The sequence below is a fragment of the Lipomyces chichibuensis genome (assembly GCF_038497645.1).
Source record: "Lipomyces chichibuensis strain CBS 12929 unplaced genomic scaffold V1513scaffold_97, whole genome shotgun sequence".
Taxonomy (NCBI): Eukaryota; Fungi; Ascomycota; class Lipomycetes; order Lipomycetales; family Lipomycetaceae; genus Lipomyces; species Lipomyces chichibuensis.
In genome coordinates this window covers 1-16,314 of record NW_027117549.1, presented here as the reverse complement: position 1 = coordinate 16,314, position 16,314 = coordinate 1, and the positions used below count along the sequence as shown (strand labels likewise).

The 16,314-nt window shown below is 45.8% G+C and overlaps 7 protein-coding genes across 7 annotated transcripts; 2 read left to right on the top strand and 5 right to left on the bottom strand.

Annotated features, from left to right (window-relative positions):
- Positions 1–386: 386 nt before the first annotated feature.
- On the bottom strand, positions 387–1,451 carry V1513DRAFT_481874 (uncharacterized protein; the record flags this gene model as incomplete). The annotated part of the gene is made up of 4 exons (XM_066900372.1): positions 387–620; positions 675–1,272; positions 1,328–1,338; positions 1,359–1,451. 4 exons carry the CDS (start codon positions 1,449–1,451, stop codon positions 387–389), a joined length of 936 nt encoding a protein of 311 aa, XP_066750362.1.
- A 2,271-nt stretch (positions 1,452–3,722) lies between these two features.
- On the top strand, positions 3,723–5,137 carry V1513DRAFT_421902 (uncharacterized protein; the record flags this gene model as incomplete). Its single annotated transcript, XM_066895963.1, has 3 exons — positions 3,723–3,847; positions 3,896–4,505; positions 4,565–5,137. 3 exons carry the CDS (start codon positions 3,723–3,725, stop codon positions 4,784–4,786), a joined length of 957 nt encoding a protein of 318 aa, XP_066750361.1. The 3' UTR covers positions 4,787–5,137.
- Positions 5,138–5,512: 375 nt separating this feature from the next.
- Positions 5,513–5,834, bottom strand: V1513DRAFT_455239 (uncharacterized protein). The gene has a single exon (XM_066899473.1). The coding sequence runs from the start codon at positions 5,725–5,727 to the stop codon at positions 5,560–5,562; it is 168 nt and encodes a 55-aa protein (XP_066750360.1). The 5' UTR covers positions 5,728–5,834; the 3' UTR covers positions 5,513–5,559.
- A 581-nt stretch (positions 5,835–6,415) lies between these two features.
- V1513DRAFT_455235 (uncharacterized protein) lies at positions 6,416–6,946 on the bottom strand (the record flags this gene model as incomplete). The annotated part of the gene is made up of 1 exon (XM_066899472.1): positions 6,416–6,946. A coding segment is annotated over exon 1 (205 nt), but the record flags the coding sequence as incomplete, so codon positions are not given.
- Positions 6,947–8,120: 1,174 nt separating this feature from the next.
- V1513DRAFT_333907 (uncharacterized protein) lies at positions 8,121–9,405 on the bottom strand. The gene has a single exon (XM_066894718.1). It carries the CDS (start codon positions 9,128–9,130, stop codon positions 8,150–8,152), a length of 981 nt encoding a protein of 326 aa, XP_066750358.1. The 5' UTR covers positions 9,131–9,405; the 3' UTR covers positions 8,121–8,149.
- Positions 9,406–9,679: 274 nt separating this feature from the next.
- Positions 9,680–10,321, bottom strand: V1513DRAFT_386538 (histidine phosphatase superfamily; the record flags this gene model as incomplete). The annotated part of the gene is made up of 1 exon (XM_066895262.1): positions 9,680–10,321. The coding sequence occupies one exon, from the start codon at positions 10,319–10,321 to the stop codon at positions 9,680–9,682; it is 642 nt and encodes a 213-aa protein (XP_066750357.1).
- A 2,850-nt stretch (positions 10,322–13,171) lies between these two features.
- On the top strand, positions 13,172–16,077 carry V1513DRAFT_333892 (OPT oligopeptide transporter protein-domain-containing protein). Its single transcript, XM_066894717.1, has 2 exons — positions 13,172–13,401; positions 13,449–16,077. The coding sequence occupies exon 2, from the start codon at positions 13,449–13,451 to the stop codon at positions 16,038–16,040; it is 2,592 nt and encodes an 863-aa protein (XP_066750356.1). The 5' UTR covers positions 13,172–13,401; the 3' UTR covers positions 16,041–16,077.
- Positions 16,078–16,314: the final 237 nt, after the last annotated feature.

Below are 16,314 nucleotides of genomic sequence, written 5' to 3'. Positions count from 1 at the left end.
TACGCTCTATCTCTCCCTCATACATATTAGTGATCCAGCTCTTATTGGGGTGCCTGTTTTTTCTGCACGAATTGAGCACAACTACGGACATTATTAGTTGCAGTAACTTTGAACAGAGTGCTGTCCTTTGCGCGACGGGCATGCAAACTCCAACGGCAGTCATTTTCTTTGCACTTGAAATACAAAGCTAACGTTTGCAACAAACCGAATTCACTCAGACAACTCCAGAGTTTCCAGACAACAGCCCGACCACGCATTTTGGAGGCCAGCAGAAAATTTGCAATTGTCGAACGATAAGAGTCCCTAACACTCTCAGAGAGTGCACAACAATATTGATACCATATTTATACGCAAAATATGGGATGCATTATAGAGATTATGATAGACTAGTTCTGTACTTGTCTAACGACTTTTCTTTTGTCCCGGACTCGTGCAATTGCAGTGTTGAACATGGCACTACGGAAGCTGTTCTCAAACCAGTCTTGCTGAAAGAAATTGACAGGAATTGTTTGTATTTCGTTTCCAGCAAGCAAATGCGTTGGGATACAGTCTCCAAGCGTTACTTCCGCCAGATTTGGAGAAACGCCACCTCCAACATACTGTCCGTCCATTACTATTGTCTAATAACATGATTATGTTAGCTTTAGATTCCGAAAAAGGAAGCCCTTCATAACTGGTTCAAGACGAGTGCCTTCGGGGTAATCATCGTGTTCTTTGCGGAAAACATCTAGTATCACTCTGCTTACCCGTCCGAACCACGTCACACCGTCTGCCACTAAGGGTCCATATGGACAATGCTGTAGTTGAATTCGAAAGTCATTCTCTGCCTGCTGGATTGCTGCATTCATCGCTTCCATACTTTGGTAGTACTCGACAGGTGGCCTTCTTCCACGACCCCGTTCATTGATACACAAAATAATCCCGAGTGGGCAATGGAGCACACATATGGCGTACGATATTGCATCTTTTAAGCTTGTATAGGTCTGCGACACACCGACCTCGAAAGCAATCATCAACAGACGATCAAGATCAGTGATTTTGTATCGTATTGCACCGTTCAATATCCTCCTTGTCGCTCCATCCCCGGAAGTTGTTTCAGTTGCTTCTGATTCATAAAAAAGGCGATCAGTAATATTTTCATCAAGGCCCTGTCGATTCACGTTTCGGCAAAAGTTTATCATTAGTCCCGTCAACATTATCGTGTGTAGTGGTGTTGGGGCAGCTTTAACGATTGCTATCTGTCGCACAGCGTCGTATTGCAGAAGCGGGTACCTATCAATCCGCATTAGAGTCTCTCTCGCGATTAGGCGTGTTCAATAATACACACCTTGCGTCCTCCTGTCCAAGATCTCTTCGACTCGGTCAACTTCTTCCCAGCTAGTGTGCACCTCTATCTGAGTGTCGGGTGACAGGGGACGCCTCACCACATCCAGAAGTTGCGGGTGCTCCATGAAATTCCTGCGGCTAACGGAGTTCTTCGTGAGCAGCTTTTCTCTGTTGTTGGCTGGGATTGACTATATGTTGCGGCTGCGAGGCGTCACGCCGGCAATTCGAAGATCGCACTCATAATTAAAGTTAGGGAAAGATGTATGACACCAGATGATGCCAACGGTGCTGTTGTTAGTGTTAAGTGACCCGTGATACTTTCAGGCATGCTACGGTTAGGATGACAAAGTATTTGGAAACCTCGGCGACCGTTCATCGATTGTGATGAAGATTCAGCCGATGTAACACCAGGGAGTAAACAGAACCCCGAAGCCGGACTCACCGCGCCTCGAGATTGAGCTGCATCACCTCCAAGGAAACAAAGACTTCTTACTGCAATATCCCAAGATTAGCAGAAAATGAAAATATTGCGAAGCTCACCCAGCCAATTTGAGGTTGGAAAGTGCGATCCGCTAACGAACAAGCTTGCGGACGGGTTACCCGGAGAAGGACGCAGACAGGTCGGGCTTGAAAACGTCTTCCTTGCACCACCGACCCATATTATTGTTCAACAAGTCTTTGAATAACAATATATAAAGTCATTAAATCATATATAATAACTTATAACGTGATCGGCAACCCCAGCGGATCAACCATGCGAAGGAATCACTAACTAGACCATCCTATTTATTTTTCGAAATAGCAACCTAGAGGAAGATATATTACATTATAGAATAAAAATTATTCTTCATCCAGTCTACATGTACGGTAGTATTTGGTCGTCATGGTGTGGCAATACGCTATCCACGGTAATAATGCGTATTAAATAGCGTTTGCTGCTTCGATAACGGCATATCGTGGTAGTGTTCAGTGTCGTCCAATCCTGACCTTGAGTAGATAAAACACAATAACTGTATCGTAGGAAGTAGATCATACGTCGACAATAGGTTTTTAGCTTCTTATCTTAATGCATTTAGATTTTCAGTTCAGTGATTGTGCCACTAACCTTTCGGTCTTTTCGTGATGGCTTCACTGGAAAGTATATCTACAGTTAATTTAACAAGGAAAGAACAAAACCTGTCCATGATTCGAGTCCAGTTGACAGCCGCGAGGTAAATTACAGTCGTATCCATGTGACCGTGACGGCCGTTTCCATCCTGGAGCCATTAAATTCCCTTGCAAATTATGTCCGCGGGAAAAAGGTCACCGTAGTAATCTGAATCTCCTACCCGCTGAAGTTATGGTGCAGCTGGCCACTCCGCTAGGAGAGCGGCATTCCAAACTGACAAAATTGAAGCTTCTTCGAGCGGTGCACGAACTATCAAGGCTCTGAACGTTTATGCCACTTTCCGTCATTTCTGTCGTTCAAATGATAATATTCCTACTAATCGAGAATGGATGCGATCACCGACCAGAGTAGTATTGGATGTGCAGCAAACCGCAATGTACTAAGAGCCCATTATCAGCAGACAAGGACGAAGAAGAAAGCCAGGATTGAGATTTGCCAGTCCAGAAGATCAACGTCGTGCTCTCACCAACGTCAGCACCCCAAGTCTTCTGCATGTTTTATATGCGATTCAAGTCATGCCAGCTCAGTACTTTATGTGCATCGTATTATTTCATATGCTATCACCTGTATCACACCGGACCCGTTTCTCTATTACAGGCCGTCTCTTAAATGAACTTTGAGTTAGAATAGACGAAATTAATCAAGTAATCCGAATAGTTCACACGGTTGTATCATAGCGATAATCAACTCTAAAATCGACAGACTCGATCTCGACTTGGGTTCCTCAAAAGACCTTACGTTACTAACTCGCAACTGACTTTTAAATTCACGCACATTGCCATCTCTAACAATAATCCTGGTCCTAGTCCCAATTATGCTCGAGTCAAATAGAAAGCGAACATTTTGTTGCTGGCATCAATTATCGTGTGGCGCTCCGATCATGGCTTACCTGCCTCGGGCCAAAAAACACTCAACGGCGGGCCGAAATCGAACACGCACAAACGGACTTGTTCTAATTCTGACTCTCGCATTAAGGGAACTGTCAAAGCTCTGAAGGTTCAATACCACCTTCCATCACTTCTGTCAATCTTATTGCACTGTTCCCTGATAATCGAAAATGGATGCGATCATCGACCGGAGTAGTATTGGATCTGCAGCCGACAATCGTCAGCTTGTTGCAGTGCAATATACAAAAGACCATAGCCAGCAGAGATGGACGAAGAGGAAGTCCAGAATTGAGATCTTGCCAGCCAAGAACAAGAAAGCTGCTTCGTACTGTCACCACCGCATGGAGCATTCGCAGCTCTTAAACATTATTCAGCGACCGCTTTCGCCGGACACAAGGCTAGAAGTGCCAGCAAGTCGCGAAGAGTACGAACGAGTGAACGGGATAATTGAAAGAGAGGAATCCAAGTATGTATTTCACAGATTTGTGTCAAGACCTGCTGACAGCGCACACAGGTATCCTCAGCTATGGTACGACAGCATGAGGAGTGTGGCCATCGTGGTAGCACCACCAACTCCGCTTCATTCGGGAATGACTGGTGCATTATTGTCCACCATCTACAAGGAAGTTATATTTAGTTCAGGGATCAGTCCAGAAATAACGCGTAATCTCGGTCTTTACCAAGAGTCGGCGTCAAACGGGTTTACCAGCCGTGGGTTGACAACGAGAGCTGCGGATGGCACATTGCGATACCACGAGGGAAATCGTTCCACATTAATGATCGCTGTCGAAGTCGGAGTCTCTCAGTCGTATGATAGTTTGCGGGCCGCCATATCCTGGTCCGTATGCGCTCTGCGTTGCCGACTCGGTATTGCGATGTCGATTTCTGAAGGAAGCCGTGGACAAAAACCACAGATACGCTACTATGCATCCATTGAGGAGATAAATGCTGCGGCCGGAGAAGCTGAGGTTGTATTTCGTCAGCAGCTATTACAATATCCCTACGGCCCGTTGGTAAGATACGGTGCGACCTGGTTTGGGAGGGTCCGCCAAGTTGTCCTTGAAACTTACCGTGGGGACGACGAATCTGCGGCCGAGACATTACTAGAGCCACAACACTCATTTGTAAGTGATGAACATGTAAGGATTTGTCTTACACCAGTTTAACCACAATTCTCTATTAGACTATCGTGCAAAATGGTGAATTTGTAGGGCACAGCATCTCTCCAAACCTGAGGGAGGTTGTCCTGGAAGATTGTATTCCCAGCCATCTCCTCAACGGGCAAGATGTTCAGGCCGTCCCTGTGAACTTCTTCTACCGGGAATGGTTTGAAAGTAAATTTCAGGACTTCATGGTGCAAACGGCGGTCACGCGTGTACGGAGGTATTCAGAGCTTGTTCCTTGATGTCTGTTTGTTCGCACTTCCTATTTCTTCTGCATCTGTATTTTTCTGCGCTGTCAATCCTTCTTTGCTGTTATTATGTGATATCAATCAGGCCAGGACATCAAGCCTGGGCTTAGCGAATAGCGACACACAATCCTTCTTGAGGATTCTCCACGATTTGGAGCCTGGTCGGCTACAAATTGACGCAATTTTCCATCGCTTTTGAAGTCGGGCCGGTACCAGTTAATCCAAAAATACCTAAAAAATTGCGGCTGATCAATAGACTTGCAATATTCCAGCATTTCTTTGATCGAGCTGCCATAAATTTCATGCTATAAATTTCTTCATAGTCTGATACTGCAGTCTTCCGGCGCCAGACTTCGCTGTCAAAAAATAGGGTTTGGCAAGATAATGTCTTGTAATGCCGCTTTATCATGGCCCGCAAGGTTCGCGCTTGGTCCTTGGGTACATTGCTGCGACTGGCCATTCGACAGGATCCAGTCAGACTCTACCCGCAGAAAATGCAGGTACTGAGGCAAAGCTGTCAACCACGTAGAATTCCTAGTATTATCGATTAAATCGATTTTACCTGTGATATATCGATGAATGGCTCGCAGGCTATGCCATAGGCATAGATGATGATTATATCTGTCGTTGTTTCATTCGAAGGCTAGGCTAGCGGCTGTCACCTCTACCAAAGCAGGTAATTAGTGTTTTGAATACCAATCTATTACCTGCAAAGTCCTTGTCGGTATGAACAACATTCGGATTTAGCCCTGTAGCTCGTAATGCGGTCAACCACGCACTGTCAGCCGGGTTCCCCTCTTGCCTACTTCCTGGACGCCACGTGTACCTAGTAGCAAGTAGGATAGAGGTAGAGAGACAAGGTCCGTAAAAACGCAGTAAAGCTCATATCCATGCTTATTAGTGCCAAATGCTGAGTCAATAAGTACCTCTGTCATTTTCGTACGATCGAGTTTAAGGCTACCACTGAAACACGGAGTACTAAATGCCAATGAAACTCAAGGCTCTTGAAGTCTTTCAATTAATCGATAGCCTTCCTGTCCTTCGAATAGCAGCTGTGCAATCTGAAGTCATCGGCGGCGTATGTTGCCGACTCCTTTCTAGTACCAATTTAATAGAAATGGAGCTACAAATGGTTTGAACTGAAGGGTAGGTGAGTGGGTTACAAGCTGCCCTGATAGCGTAAAAGGTAAGAGACGCAACAATGGAAGGTGGCTGAGTGTTTTTGTATTTTTTGTGCATTGTTTCTGTTTACGCTATTGATGGGCAGCGCCGTTATAGCAAGCAGCCTTCACCGGAGTGGAGATTAAGCAGGCGATTGGTCTTCTCTCTGCTAGCATTGGACGACGAACACCGGAACTGCATCGAACTATAAAGCAATTACATGCACTTCGTAAAAAATAGTTACAGTTGATTGCCGCCATGTTGAAGCCCAATATCGCTTCACAGTATACTTCGAAACTATGGCGTCTGAAATAACATTTCTTCTGGTAAACTATTCAAACACTTCCACATCCAAATTTTGCTGAGAATCTATCAACTGATCTTCTCAATGATGCAGGCGGTACCATATGCACATACTTCAGCAAACCTGCCTTCCATTTCTCCGCTCTCGAATCTCATGAACTCCTTTCGCCAAGCACTCGCCAACCATCCTGTCGACGGCTGAATTCCGGCTGTCATATAACATTTTCGTAAAGATTCCCACCTCGCCGCCAATCAACGATTTGAAGCCGGCCCCAATGTCGGCTATGACATTTCTAGAGCGGACGGTAGGTCCGTAGACAGTGCTGATTACACGTACGACTCGATAACCTGGGATATCGTTCATTGTACTGACGAGAACACCCCGTGTATCTCCAAATGAGTGGAGATCGAGATCGGCGACAACATCTTTCGTGCTTTTCGGGATTCCGGTGCATCATTCTCAGGGCAAGAATATATAGGATGCGGTATACGCTAAAGACTCAGTAACTAATTCACAGTACCTCTCCTCTGGTCAGCCTCACGAGTTCACATAAAGTTGCGTATGCAGAAGACACTTCCAGGTCGCTACCAGTCGCACCGCGACTTATATTTCCTGCGACGACTTCTGTGTGGCTACGTGTAGCACCTGCGAAATTAACAGAAGCGATTGGTTACCAAACGATCAATAAGTTAGGCGAAGTCGAGGTTCCATAGCTCCGCCCTCAATGTGCCCTAATTCACAAGTACCAGCCGCGAATCATCTTTGAACCCGTAATGTACGCTCGCCATCCACGTTATCTTCAGATTCAGGCTTTCATTGTGAATGGATTTAGATTTTGTAAACGTCATTTGGGTTTTAACTCATCACGCACCAAGGTATTTCTGGTCTGCAAAGGTAATTACGAGCTGACACTGAAGGCTGCAAATTTCGAACGATATCCCGATCGAGCTGTTGAATAAAGCTATCGTGAAATCCCGGATCGCACCACATGCGTAAGGCTTAACTATCTATGGTTCGTTGTAGCAAATTCGGACATCTAAAGCGGCTGACCGGTCGACAGCGCGTGAATCCTCGGGGACTCAACCAAATAAGCGGTGTACGGTAATATAATGCCACAGTCAATTGTAAAAGCATCCATTACGAAAGCGGCTATTACTGAAGCTCGATACTCTCAGATTAAATATTGAATTTAATTACCTTATTCGTACTGGGGAGACGACGCACTGCCAAGGCCGCCGCTTCGCCTGAATGAGAGACGGCGATATCACTTTGTGGTTGGTGGCACAGACATCAATTATTTATTATTGTATCATAGAGCCATTTTGAAACCGCGGAGAGAATATCTTTACTTTACGATTCTTTCGAAAAGTTAGTGGTTACTCAGGCGTTTTGGCACGCAATTCAGGACATCAAGCGTTGCTATGACCCTTCTTCAGTAGGCCAGTTATTGCAGGCATTAATTGGTCGAGTTCCTGCTCATGGTCGGGCTACTCGTCGTACAATATAAATCCTCAAACATTTGTAAGATCGAGGAGTCAATAAGTACGAACTTGCATTAGAAAGATTATTCAGTGTACAACATGCGGATCCAAGGCTCTATATTTGCCTGGCCCGGCCGCAGCCCATGTTACCGCCACAGAAATAGCGGTCATAACTCCTTAATTACCATATATGTATATATCCCTTCCTCTACCTTATAACTTAACTAAAGGTAAGCACAAACACAAACAGAGCGACGAGTGGCGCGCCGACACACGGCGCCATCTGGCGCATAGCTCTATCCCGAGTCAGATTGACATTCGGTGGGCCATTAATCTCTATGTGGGAAGTTGAGCTGGTGTCAGGCGGTTGGTTCCTCAAATCATCAACATACCTTGGACGGTCATCTGTGATCATTTAAATGTAATCTTGACGGCCTGCAGCCTGTTCGGGTGTTTCGTGTAAGAACATACCAATGTCTTCCCAGTCCAGTCATAGTTAGGGTGCGGAGTGGCAGAATATACGGCACCGGACGGAAGTTTGTGCAGAGTCACTGGCGACGACCAAGGACCGGTGGGCGAGCTTGCAGTCATGGCTAAGATCTGATTATCCATAAAATTATTCGAGTGTACGAACATGAGGCAGTTATAATACGGGTTCCAGATAACCTGGCCGCTCTGGATCTGCCAAAATATCCTCTCCTTCTCGGAGACGTTATATAGCCTTTCCTTCTGCCATCGTGAGCCGTTCCAATACTCGTAGGCCGAGAGGTTCGTTGCAGAGGAAGCCAAGACGCGACAGACGTAGACGAACTCTTTGGAAGCATTGCCGTGGCCGTACGCATAGATGTGGTTGCCGAACATGATAGCACCAACGTCACCATAGTGAGGTTCCGTCTTTCCGTCCCACCAATACTCCGCAAGACGCGTGCATGTCGGTGTGTAGCCTCTCATGGTAACCACGGCGACGCCGGCACCGACTAAATTATCGACTCCGCCAGGTCTGTAATTTTTGAGAAAGAACAAAATACCTTTCCCGGGGCTTGTTTCGACAACATTGGTGATGCCCATGGCATGGATGCTCTTATCCTCGTTCCATGCGGGATTAAGCGGACAAAACTGTTGCGGCCAGCCACCGCCATCCAGCAATACATCGGTGACTTGAAGAGGATCGGAAGTCGCTAGCGCCACGCTATCAGAGGTCATGCCGCGAAATGTGTCGCTGTAAGACGAATCGCGAAACATCGTATCACCGTAAGTTAGCAGGGTGACACCGCCAATCTGGCCATTAAATCCATTGTCACGGACGCAGTGGGTCGAGGTGCTGTGGATGTCACCGAGCAAAGTAACAGAACGAACTGCGATAGGTAATCTGCCTTTAGAATGTCCAAACATGATATTTCAAGTATTGTCATATGATGACGAGAAAGAAAATCATGCATCATCTTCGACATCTTGGAGAGTTATAAGAAGGGAAATCCATTGGGTCCTTGCTGACGCTAGAGCGTTTACGTCATGCACACGTAGACCAACGCCGGCCAACGCGTTCAGTTAACCACTGCATGTGCAATCAAGCTTGCTGCGCCTTGGTCCATTCAGTTTCATCCAGCAGAAGGCCAGGAGATTGAAATGGAGAAAAAAGAAGCCAAACACTCGAGTGCACGGTTAATAATTTCAACATCCAATGCAATAGGGAAGTAAGGAAATTACGCTTGGGCTTTTGAGTTATTTGATTGGCATTATTTACATCAAAATGTATTTGTGCTCAATTGCACTACAGAGGAACCTCGCAAGATCATGGCATTCAAATTCGCAGAACCAAGCTGCCACGATTTAATTTAAGGCAAAGCCTTATTTACTGCAAATTTCGGCTCGATGTGTCCTCAAAGTAATTTCGTTGCACCGTCATGGATGTGCCTGTGGTCTCAAAACACTTCGGGAGCTTTACTCCCCAATCGGAACCAATACCACGCTTCCTTCTTGATCTTGCTCTATCGTGTAAGTTCTCCAGCCAGCCTTTGGCAGATCTATCTCTGGATCCCCCGACAAATGCTTCATGAAAACACCATGCGTGACTACAGCAATGTCTCTCCTTGTACAATCTTGCAGATCCACAACTCTGTCTGCCAAGCTCCGGCGAACACTGCTTGCACGGTCATCTACTGCTTCGGGAGAATAAAGACCATCCTTGAGCTGCCATCCTGCATGTAAGCTAGAAAAGTCCAGACCGGGGAATATCTTCTCCAGCACCAGTATATCGGAGCCGGTATCGCAAGGAAGAGAGCTCCGTTCTTGAAGGCCAGGGTCCAGGACCAATTCGGCGCCTCCGTCGACACCTTTTCCAGAGCCCTCGTCGAAGTAGCGTTTGTCGAGTACATCCGCAAAGGCCAGGAGAGTGGTCTGTATAGTCCGGCGAAGTGGGGACGTGATGATCATGCCGACTTCATCTGAGGAGGGGAATATCAGACGGAAACCATCCGCTTGCTGTCTACCCAAAGCGGTTAACTCTGGGTCGAGCCGACTGAAGTCGTGATCCGTATTATGCACGGATTCGGCGTGCCTGATAAGGTGGATACGACTTGTCATTGCAGTCGAAGGTCAATCGATGAAATCTTGAAATTTACATGATTTTGAGAGTACGATTGATCAGTTTTTAAGCATACGAACATTAGTATTGTATCATCAGTGGCGAAAATGCGTAGTAGTTGTTGTTATTCTTGGCCAAGCAACCAGCCACTTAATGTCGTATGCAAAGCGCCGCAAAGCAAACACGATTGCGAAACCATTCTTAGCTTCGGCAATTGCGCATGAGGAGGTTGCGGCCAGAAATCCTAGGCATTAACCTCCTATCGCTCGTTTGATAACATCCGTACAACTAGACCACAACATATTAGATAACTAAGATTGATGCCTCATGGATGGCAAAAAAAGGCTGTCGTCAGCAGCCGGGCTGCTTGAGGGTTCACGACGATCGCGGTCATATTTTAAGTTTTGACTGTCCAATGCCCGCTATCAACCCCCACTCAGCTACTCTCCAAGAACACTACTAGCATTCCTTCAAAAAATACAAGTCGCAGGATGGCATCTAGGAGTGCAGTATGAATAATCGGAAGGTCGAAGTTGTCGGATGACTATATAATAATAGTACGAATAAATGTTCGTAAATCCGTCCTCAGATTTATATACATCTCGCAGAAACACCAGGTGCCTCATAGTCTCCGCTCTCAATATCTCTGGTGGTTGCTTGCCATTCGTCGTATATTCGATTACTATGGGTTCTCTCACCAATTTGTTAGAGAAGTAGCCGGTTTTCCTCCTTTACCCTAACCTCGTTCTGTATGGCGTCCGACAAACTCGTATCGTGGCGGAATCTGCTGCTGCGAAAGCTCTGAGAACGCAATACGCCGGTACTTGCTGTGCTTTGTGTACGGGATCAGTTCAAGCTCCCCCCACAGCAATTCTGAGCATTAGTTACCTTGCTGATAACCATGCGAAAGAGGATAAATCCGCCGCCTCTATCTACGGAACAAATTGATTTCATTATCCAAGAATTACACACACACTCCGAAAGTGATAATAATGGCAACATGAGAAATCACGCTCTTCAGTACCAGATCCCTATTATCACAGTTCTCGGGATCACGGAACAATAATTTGCCGTACTATTGGTAGTTGGAGCACCAATCAATCTGATTGACCGTCTAATAGCGTACTGGCGCTAGCGTATTCATGCTAGGGACCAAATTAGCCTCGAATACAGGCATATAAATCAGTCCTATCTTGTCAATGTACATGTTCCCAGCTACTACGTACTGGGCACGATGCCAGCTGTCGAAGTTTGTTACTGGCCATACTGGCCTTGTCTGCTCCATCTGTCGGGACCACAGCCACAACACGATATAACTAGCGTGCGATACTGTAGCTTACTAAATAATAGTGCAATTATCATACTGCAGTAATCTTTGCCAAGAAGTAGTATAGTTTGCTGCTCTAGATCGAAGGACTAAAATGGTCAGGCTGAATAACTGCGGCAGTATCAGTTTGTATTTTCCTAACGCCAAACGTGCGGTGAACTCGTCGGCGAAGTACCGGATGATGAATGCACTCGCTGCCTTCATCCAGTGATTGATCAGATTTTACTATGTGAAAATGCGCCTCTTGATAAAGAAGCTCGTTCGCTATACGAGAACGCCAAACTATGGGTTAGGGTGTTATGCGGCGCATGCAGGGGATTGTGTTTGCTCCTATCAGGATCAGTGCAATCAATCAATGTTCAACGCACCGTTTGCCAAATCCCAGCAAAAAGCAACGAAATCTTGTATGATTAATACTTTACAGAGCAGGATGGTTTAAGTACATAGCAGTCCAGATGGTGTAATACATTTTCTGCGGCTAGCAAGTTCTCACTGCGCTTTTCTTCAAAAGTGTAATGATTTCCATTTCTGTAAATTGAACGGATTATGGGAATATCATGTTCTACGTAATATTTCCACTGGATATGAGATCAGAAGTTGAATATTTCTGCTATCTATGCTGGGTAATTTAGTCATATATTGCGCCGCAGTTTTAGGTGCAAATGCCTATGGAAGGTTAGCAAGGTTGCTTGACATTTCTCTCGGGTATACTAAAAGTGACGTTATCAGTGTATATATAATTAGATAACCTCGGCATTCTAACGGGCATCTATCAAATGACTAACTAATGGTCTGTGCAATCAATCATTGGGAGTCCGAGCTGAATATTGAATATGGTGGCTGAGCGATAGGCTTGCTGCAATGATCTCTAATATAAGGTTTTAGCATAATCTCCCAATCACAAAACCCCCTTATCGGGATATGGACCATTTTTTTCTTTATAGATTATCGGGCCTTGCAGAACGGAATGGATACATATTGACGACTGTATAATTATTATAATTATATCTATCTTCCGCCACTGGAAAACGGGACATTTTAACGAGGAAACTTCTTCACGGAAGCACCGGAAGTTTGTCTTTCGGAAGAAGTTCGTTTGCTGATGCGCCGCTTGTTGCCCATGTCTCAAATCTCAAAGCTTGAGTAACTAAATTGGCTTGTGCTTCTTGAATTTGTCTTACCGTTGCTTCGGTCTTGGCCCTTGCCTTGACTATACTTATCGGCAACAGTTGAAATGTGTATTGCTTAACGAAGGCACATTCCCGACTGCGGATATCGATGGTTTTTCGCATGTTTTATTAAAAAAATGTATACTTTGCTGGTATTTCATGAACACATGATCATCTGTTGCGCAGTCTAGGATGCGCCGCATATTACGATGGCGCCATGATAACTCTAGACCTGTTGCAAGCACTCTTACACTCTATAGTTCCTGTTTTAGTATCGGCTGTGTGTCTTCGACGAAGCTAATGCAGTCGCCATGCTTCTTGGATCTCAAGAAAAGCGATCACAGATAAGAAATATTCTCTCAGAATTTGAAACATTATGTTCGGCATTTCTGATAGAGGCCAAGCCTATCAACTTCTGCTAAAGATAAGATATGCAGCTAAGACTTTGCTTGACTTTATTAGGCATGGCAGGAGAACGTCAGTCTGATATATAAAGGAGATCTCCCTGATTTCGCGGCATTTAATAATCAGATTGCTTAAAGCTCTGGTCTGAGCGCAAGCGCAAGATAACTTTGGTGAAAAGGTATGGCCGTCTAGGTTCCCGCGCTTTTCTCTCTAACGCTTGATTAGATGTCCATCTACTACGAAAAGTCTAATGATGCCACGCCAGATATTGGCAGGATCTCGGTCCGTGAATCCATCAGCATCATCGAAAGCGAGAAGAAGGACAACATCAGAGTCGCTGTCTCGTCTGTGGACGACAAGGAGAGAATCCTTGAACATATTGCCCAGTCTGGTGATTGTAATGATCTTCTAGATGAGGATGCTGACTTTGTAATTGAGAAGATGAAGACCATGGGCGTCGAAGAGGCTTATGAGGTATTGACTGAAGCAGCAGAGTATCACTCTGATGACATTAACTTTCCCGTAAGAGCGATGCGCAAGATCAAGCTCCTTCTGGGCGGCGAGGAGGCTTCTGGCATGGAACATGAGACGTTTGAATTGGATTTACGTCTCCAGGCAACCTTGATGAAGTACCACTCGCCGTATCCGGAAGTTCGTGCTGTGTGTAAGCCTGTCGACGACACAAGTATCCCTGCAGAAACTTTCCGAGCATATATTATTGGATGTTTCTGGGTTGCCTGCGCTTCTTTTATCAACCAGATGTTTACTCTTCGTCAGCCTTCTCTATACTTGAATTCCACAGTTCTCCAGATTTTGGTCTATCCTTCCGGCAGACTCTTTCAACGGATTCTACCGCGGACCACCATCAGCATCTTTGGAAAGAGAATCAATCTGAACCCTGGTCCGTGGTCATTCAAGGAGCAAATGTTCGTGACCGTCATGACCAATGTGGGCGCAGGCAGCTCAAACTTCATGAACTATGTCGTTGCCTTGAAACTGCCTATGTTCTTCGGCCTCGACTTTGTCGGATTCGGATTCATGATCCTAATGACCATGTCGACCCAATTCTTTGGCTTTGGTATTGCGGGATTGCTTCGACGATGGGTAATTTACCCGAGCAAGGCGGTGTGGCCCACGATTCTTCCCACACTGCAGCTGAACAAGACTCTGCTTCTTCCTGAGGAAAAGAAGAACATCCATGGTTGGACAATTACAAAGTACAAGTTCTTCTTCATTACTTTCACCTCAATGTTCTTTTACTTCTTCATCCCGGACTACCTTTTCACCGCGCTCAGTACGTTTAATTGGATGACATGGATCGCGCCTAAGAACAAGACACTTGCGTTCATCACTGGCTCGAAGATCGGCGTGGGCTTCAATCCCTTGACGTCGTTCGATTGGTCTATTATCAGCTACTCGTCGCCGCTCATTGTGCCATTCTTCTCCACCGCCAACAGAATTTTCGGAACTTTTCTGGGTGGATTAATTATAATTGGGATGTATTGGTCAAACTATAAGTTTACTGCGTTTATGCCTCCGAACACGAGTAACGTCTATGATCGCACTGGCAAGGTCTACAGTCTGTCGAAGGTTATTGTGAATGGTGTCTTGGATGAAAATCTGTACCGCAAATACTCGCCGCCATATATCTCCGCTGGAAACCTATTGAATCTTGGAACAGTATACGCGACTTACACCATGTCTTTTACGTATGTCTTGCTGAACGAGTGGAAAATGATCAATGAGGCGCTGAAGGGATTTATCAAGAATTTGAAGGATCGTAAGATGTCCAATTACGACCGGTACAAAGACCCCATCTCAGTCATGATGTCAAAGTACCCTGAGGTTCCAGATTGGTGGTTTCTCATTATCTTTGTGCTTGCGTTGGCAGTTGGAATCATTGGGCTTACTGTGTACCCCACAACCACACCAGTGTGGGCCGTCATCGTCATCATGTTGGCCAGTATGGCGCTCTTGATCCCGTGCGCGATTATCTACGCAGTTACGGGATACATGGTAAGCGTGAGTACTCTTGGAGTTGTCCTTGCAGGGTACATGGTTCCAGGAAACGGTGTCGCGAATCTGCTTTGCAGAGTTTACGGCTACAACGTGGACGAGCAGGCAGAATCGTTCATCGGAGACCAAAAGCTCGCACATTATGCTAAACTGCCACCTCGCGCGGTGTTTAGAGGACAGATTGTTGCGACAATGATTCAGGTGTTCACGACAACTGGTGCGATAACATTCCTAATTAACGGCATTCCCGATTTATGCAGTTTTACCCAGGCCAGTCGATTCGTTTGCAGCTTCCCTCACCAGATGTACTCAGAGACCCTCCTCCTCGGTGTAGTCGGTCCCAATCGCACATTCAATGTCCTTTACCCTGTCCTTAAGTACGCCTTCCTCATCGGCGTAATAGCTTCCGTTGCCATGTGGGCCATGCGCAGATATTTCAACAATGCGTTAAAGTTCGTCCACCCAGTTCTGATTCTCTCTGGCATTGGCCGCTATGGCAGTAACTATAATCTCTCGTACTACATAGAGGGATTCTACTTTGCCTTCTTCTTCATGTTCTTCGTGCGCCGCCGGTACCTCGCGTGGTGGACGAAGTACAATTTCGTTCTCACGTCTGCGCTCAGTGGCGGAGTCGCATTCAGCGGTATTTTGATCTTCCTCGCATTGCAGTATCGTCCGAAAAAGCTCATCTGGTGGGGTACTACGGTCTCATCTGCAGGTGTTGATGGACAGATGGTTGCCGCACTTAAATCTATCCCGGCGGAGGGATACTTTGGGCTGCCGGACGGGGCTTGGCAGTAAGAAGGGTACGGTTCTGTCGAATTTTTTATTTTGGTCGAGTTGGAAGTTCGTACCCGGGAAGGTGTTGGAAAATTCATTTTTTATGGCACGGTTGTTTTGCGTTGGTGATTTGTTGGCATGGTTTTGCACTGGTGATTTTTGTTTTACGTCGAAAGGCATTAATACTATTTGCCCAATTTGGGCAAATATCAAAAATGGCCACCAAACTTTTCATAATATCAAAAATAGCCATTGCGGCGTACCCGGCGAACCAGCTGAAGGGTTAGGGACCCTT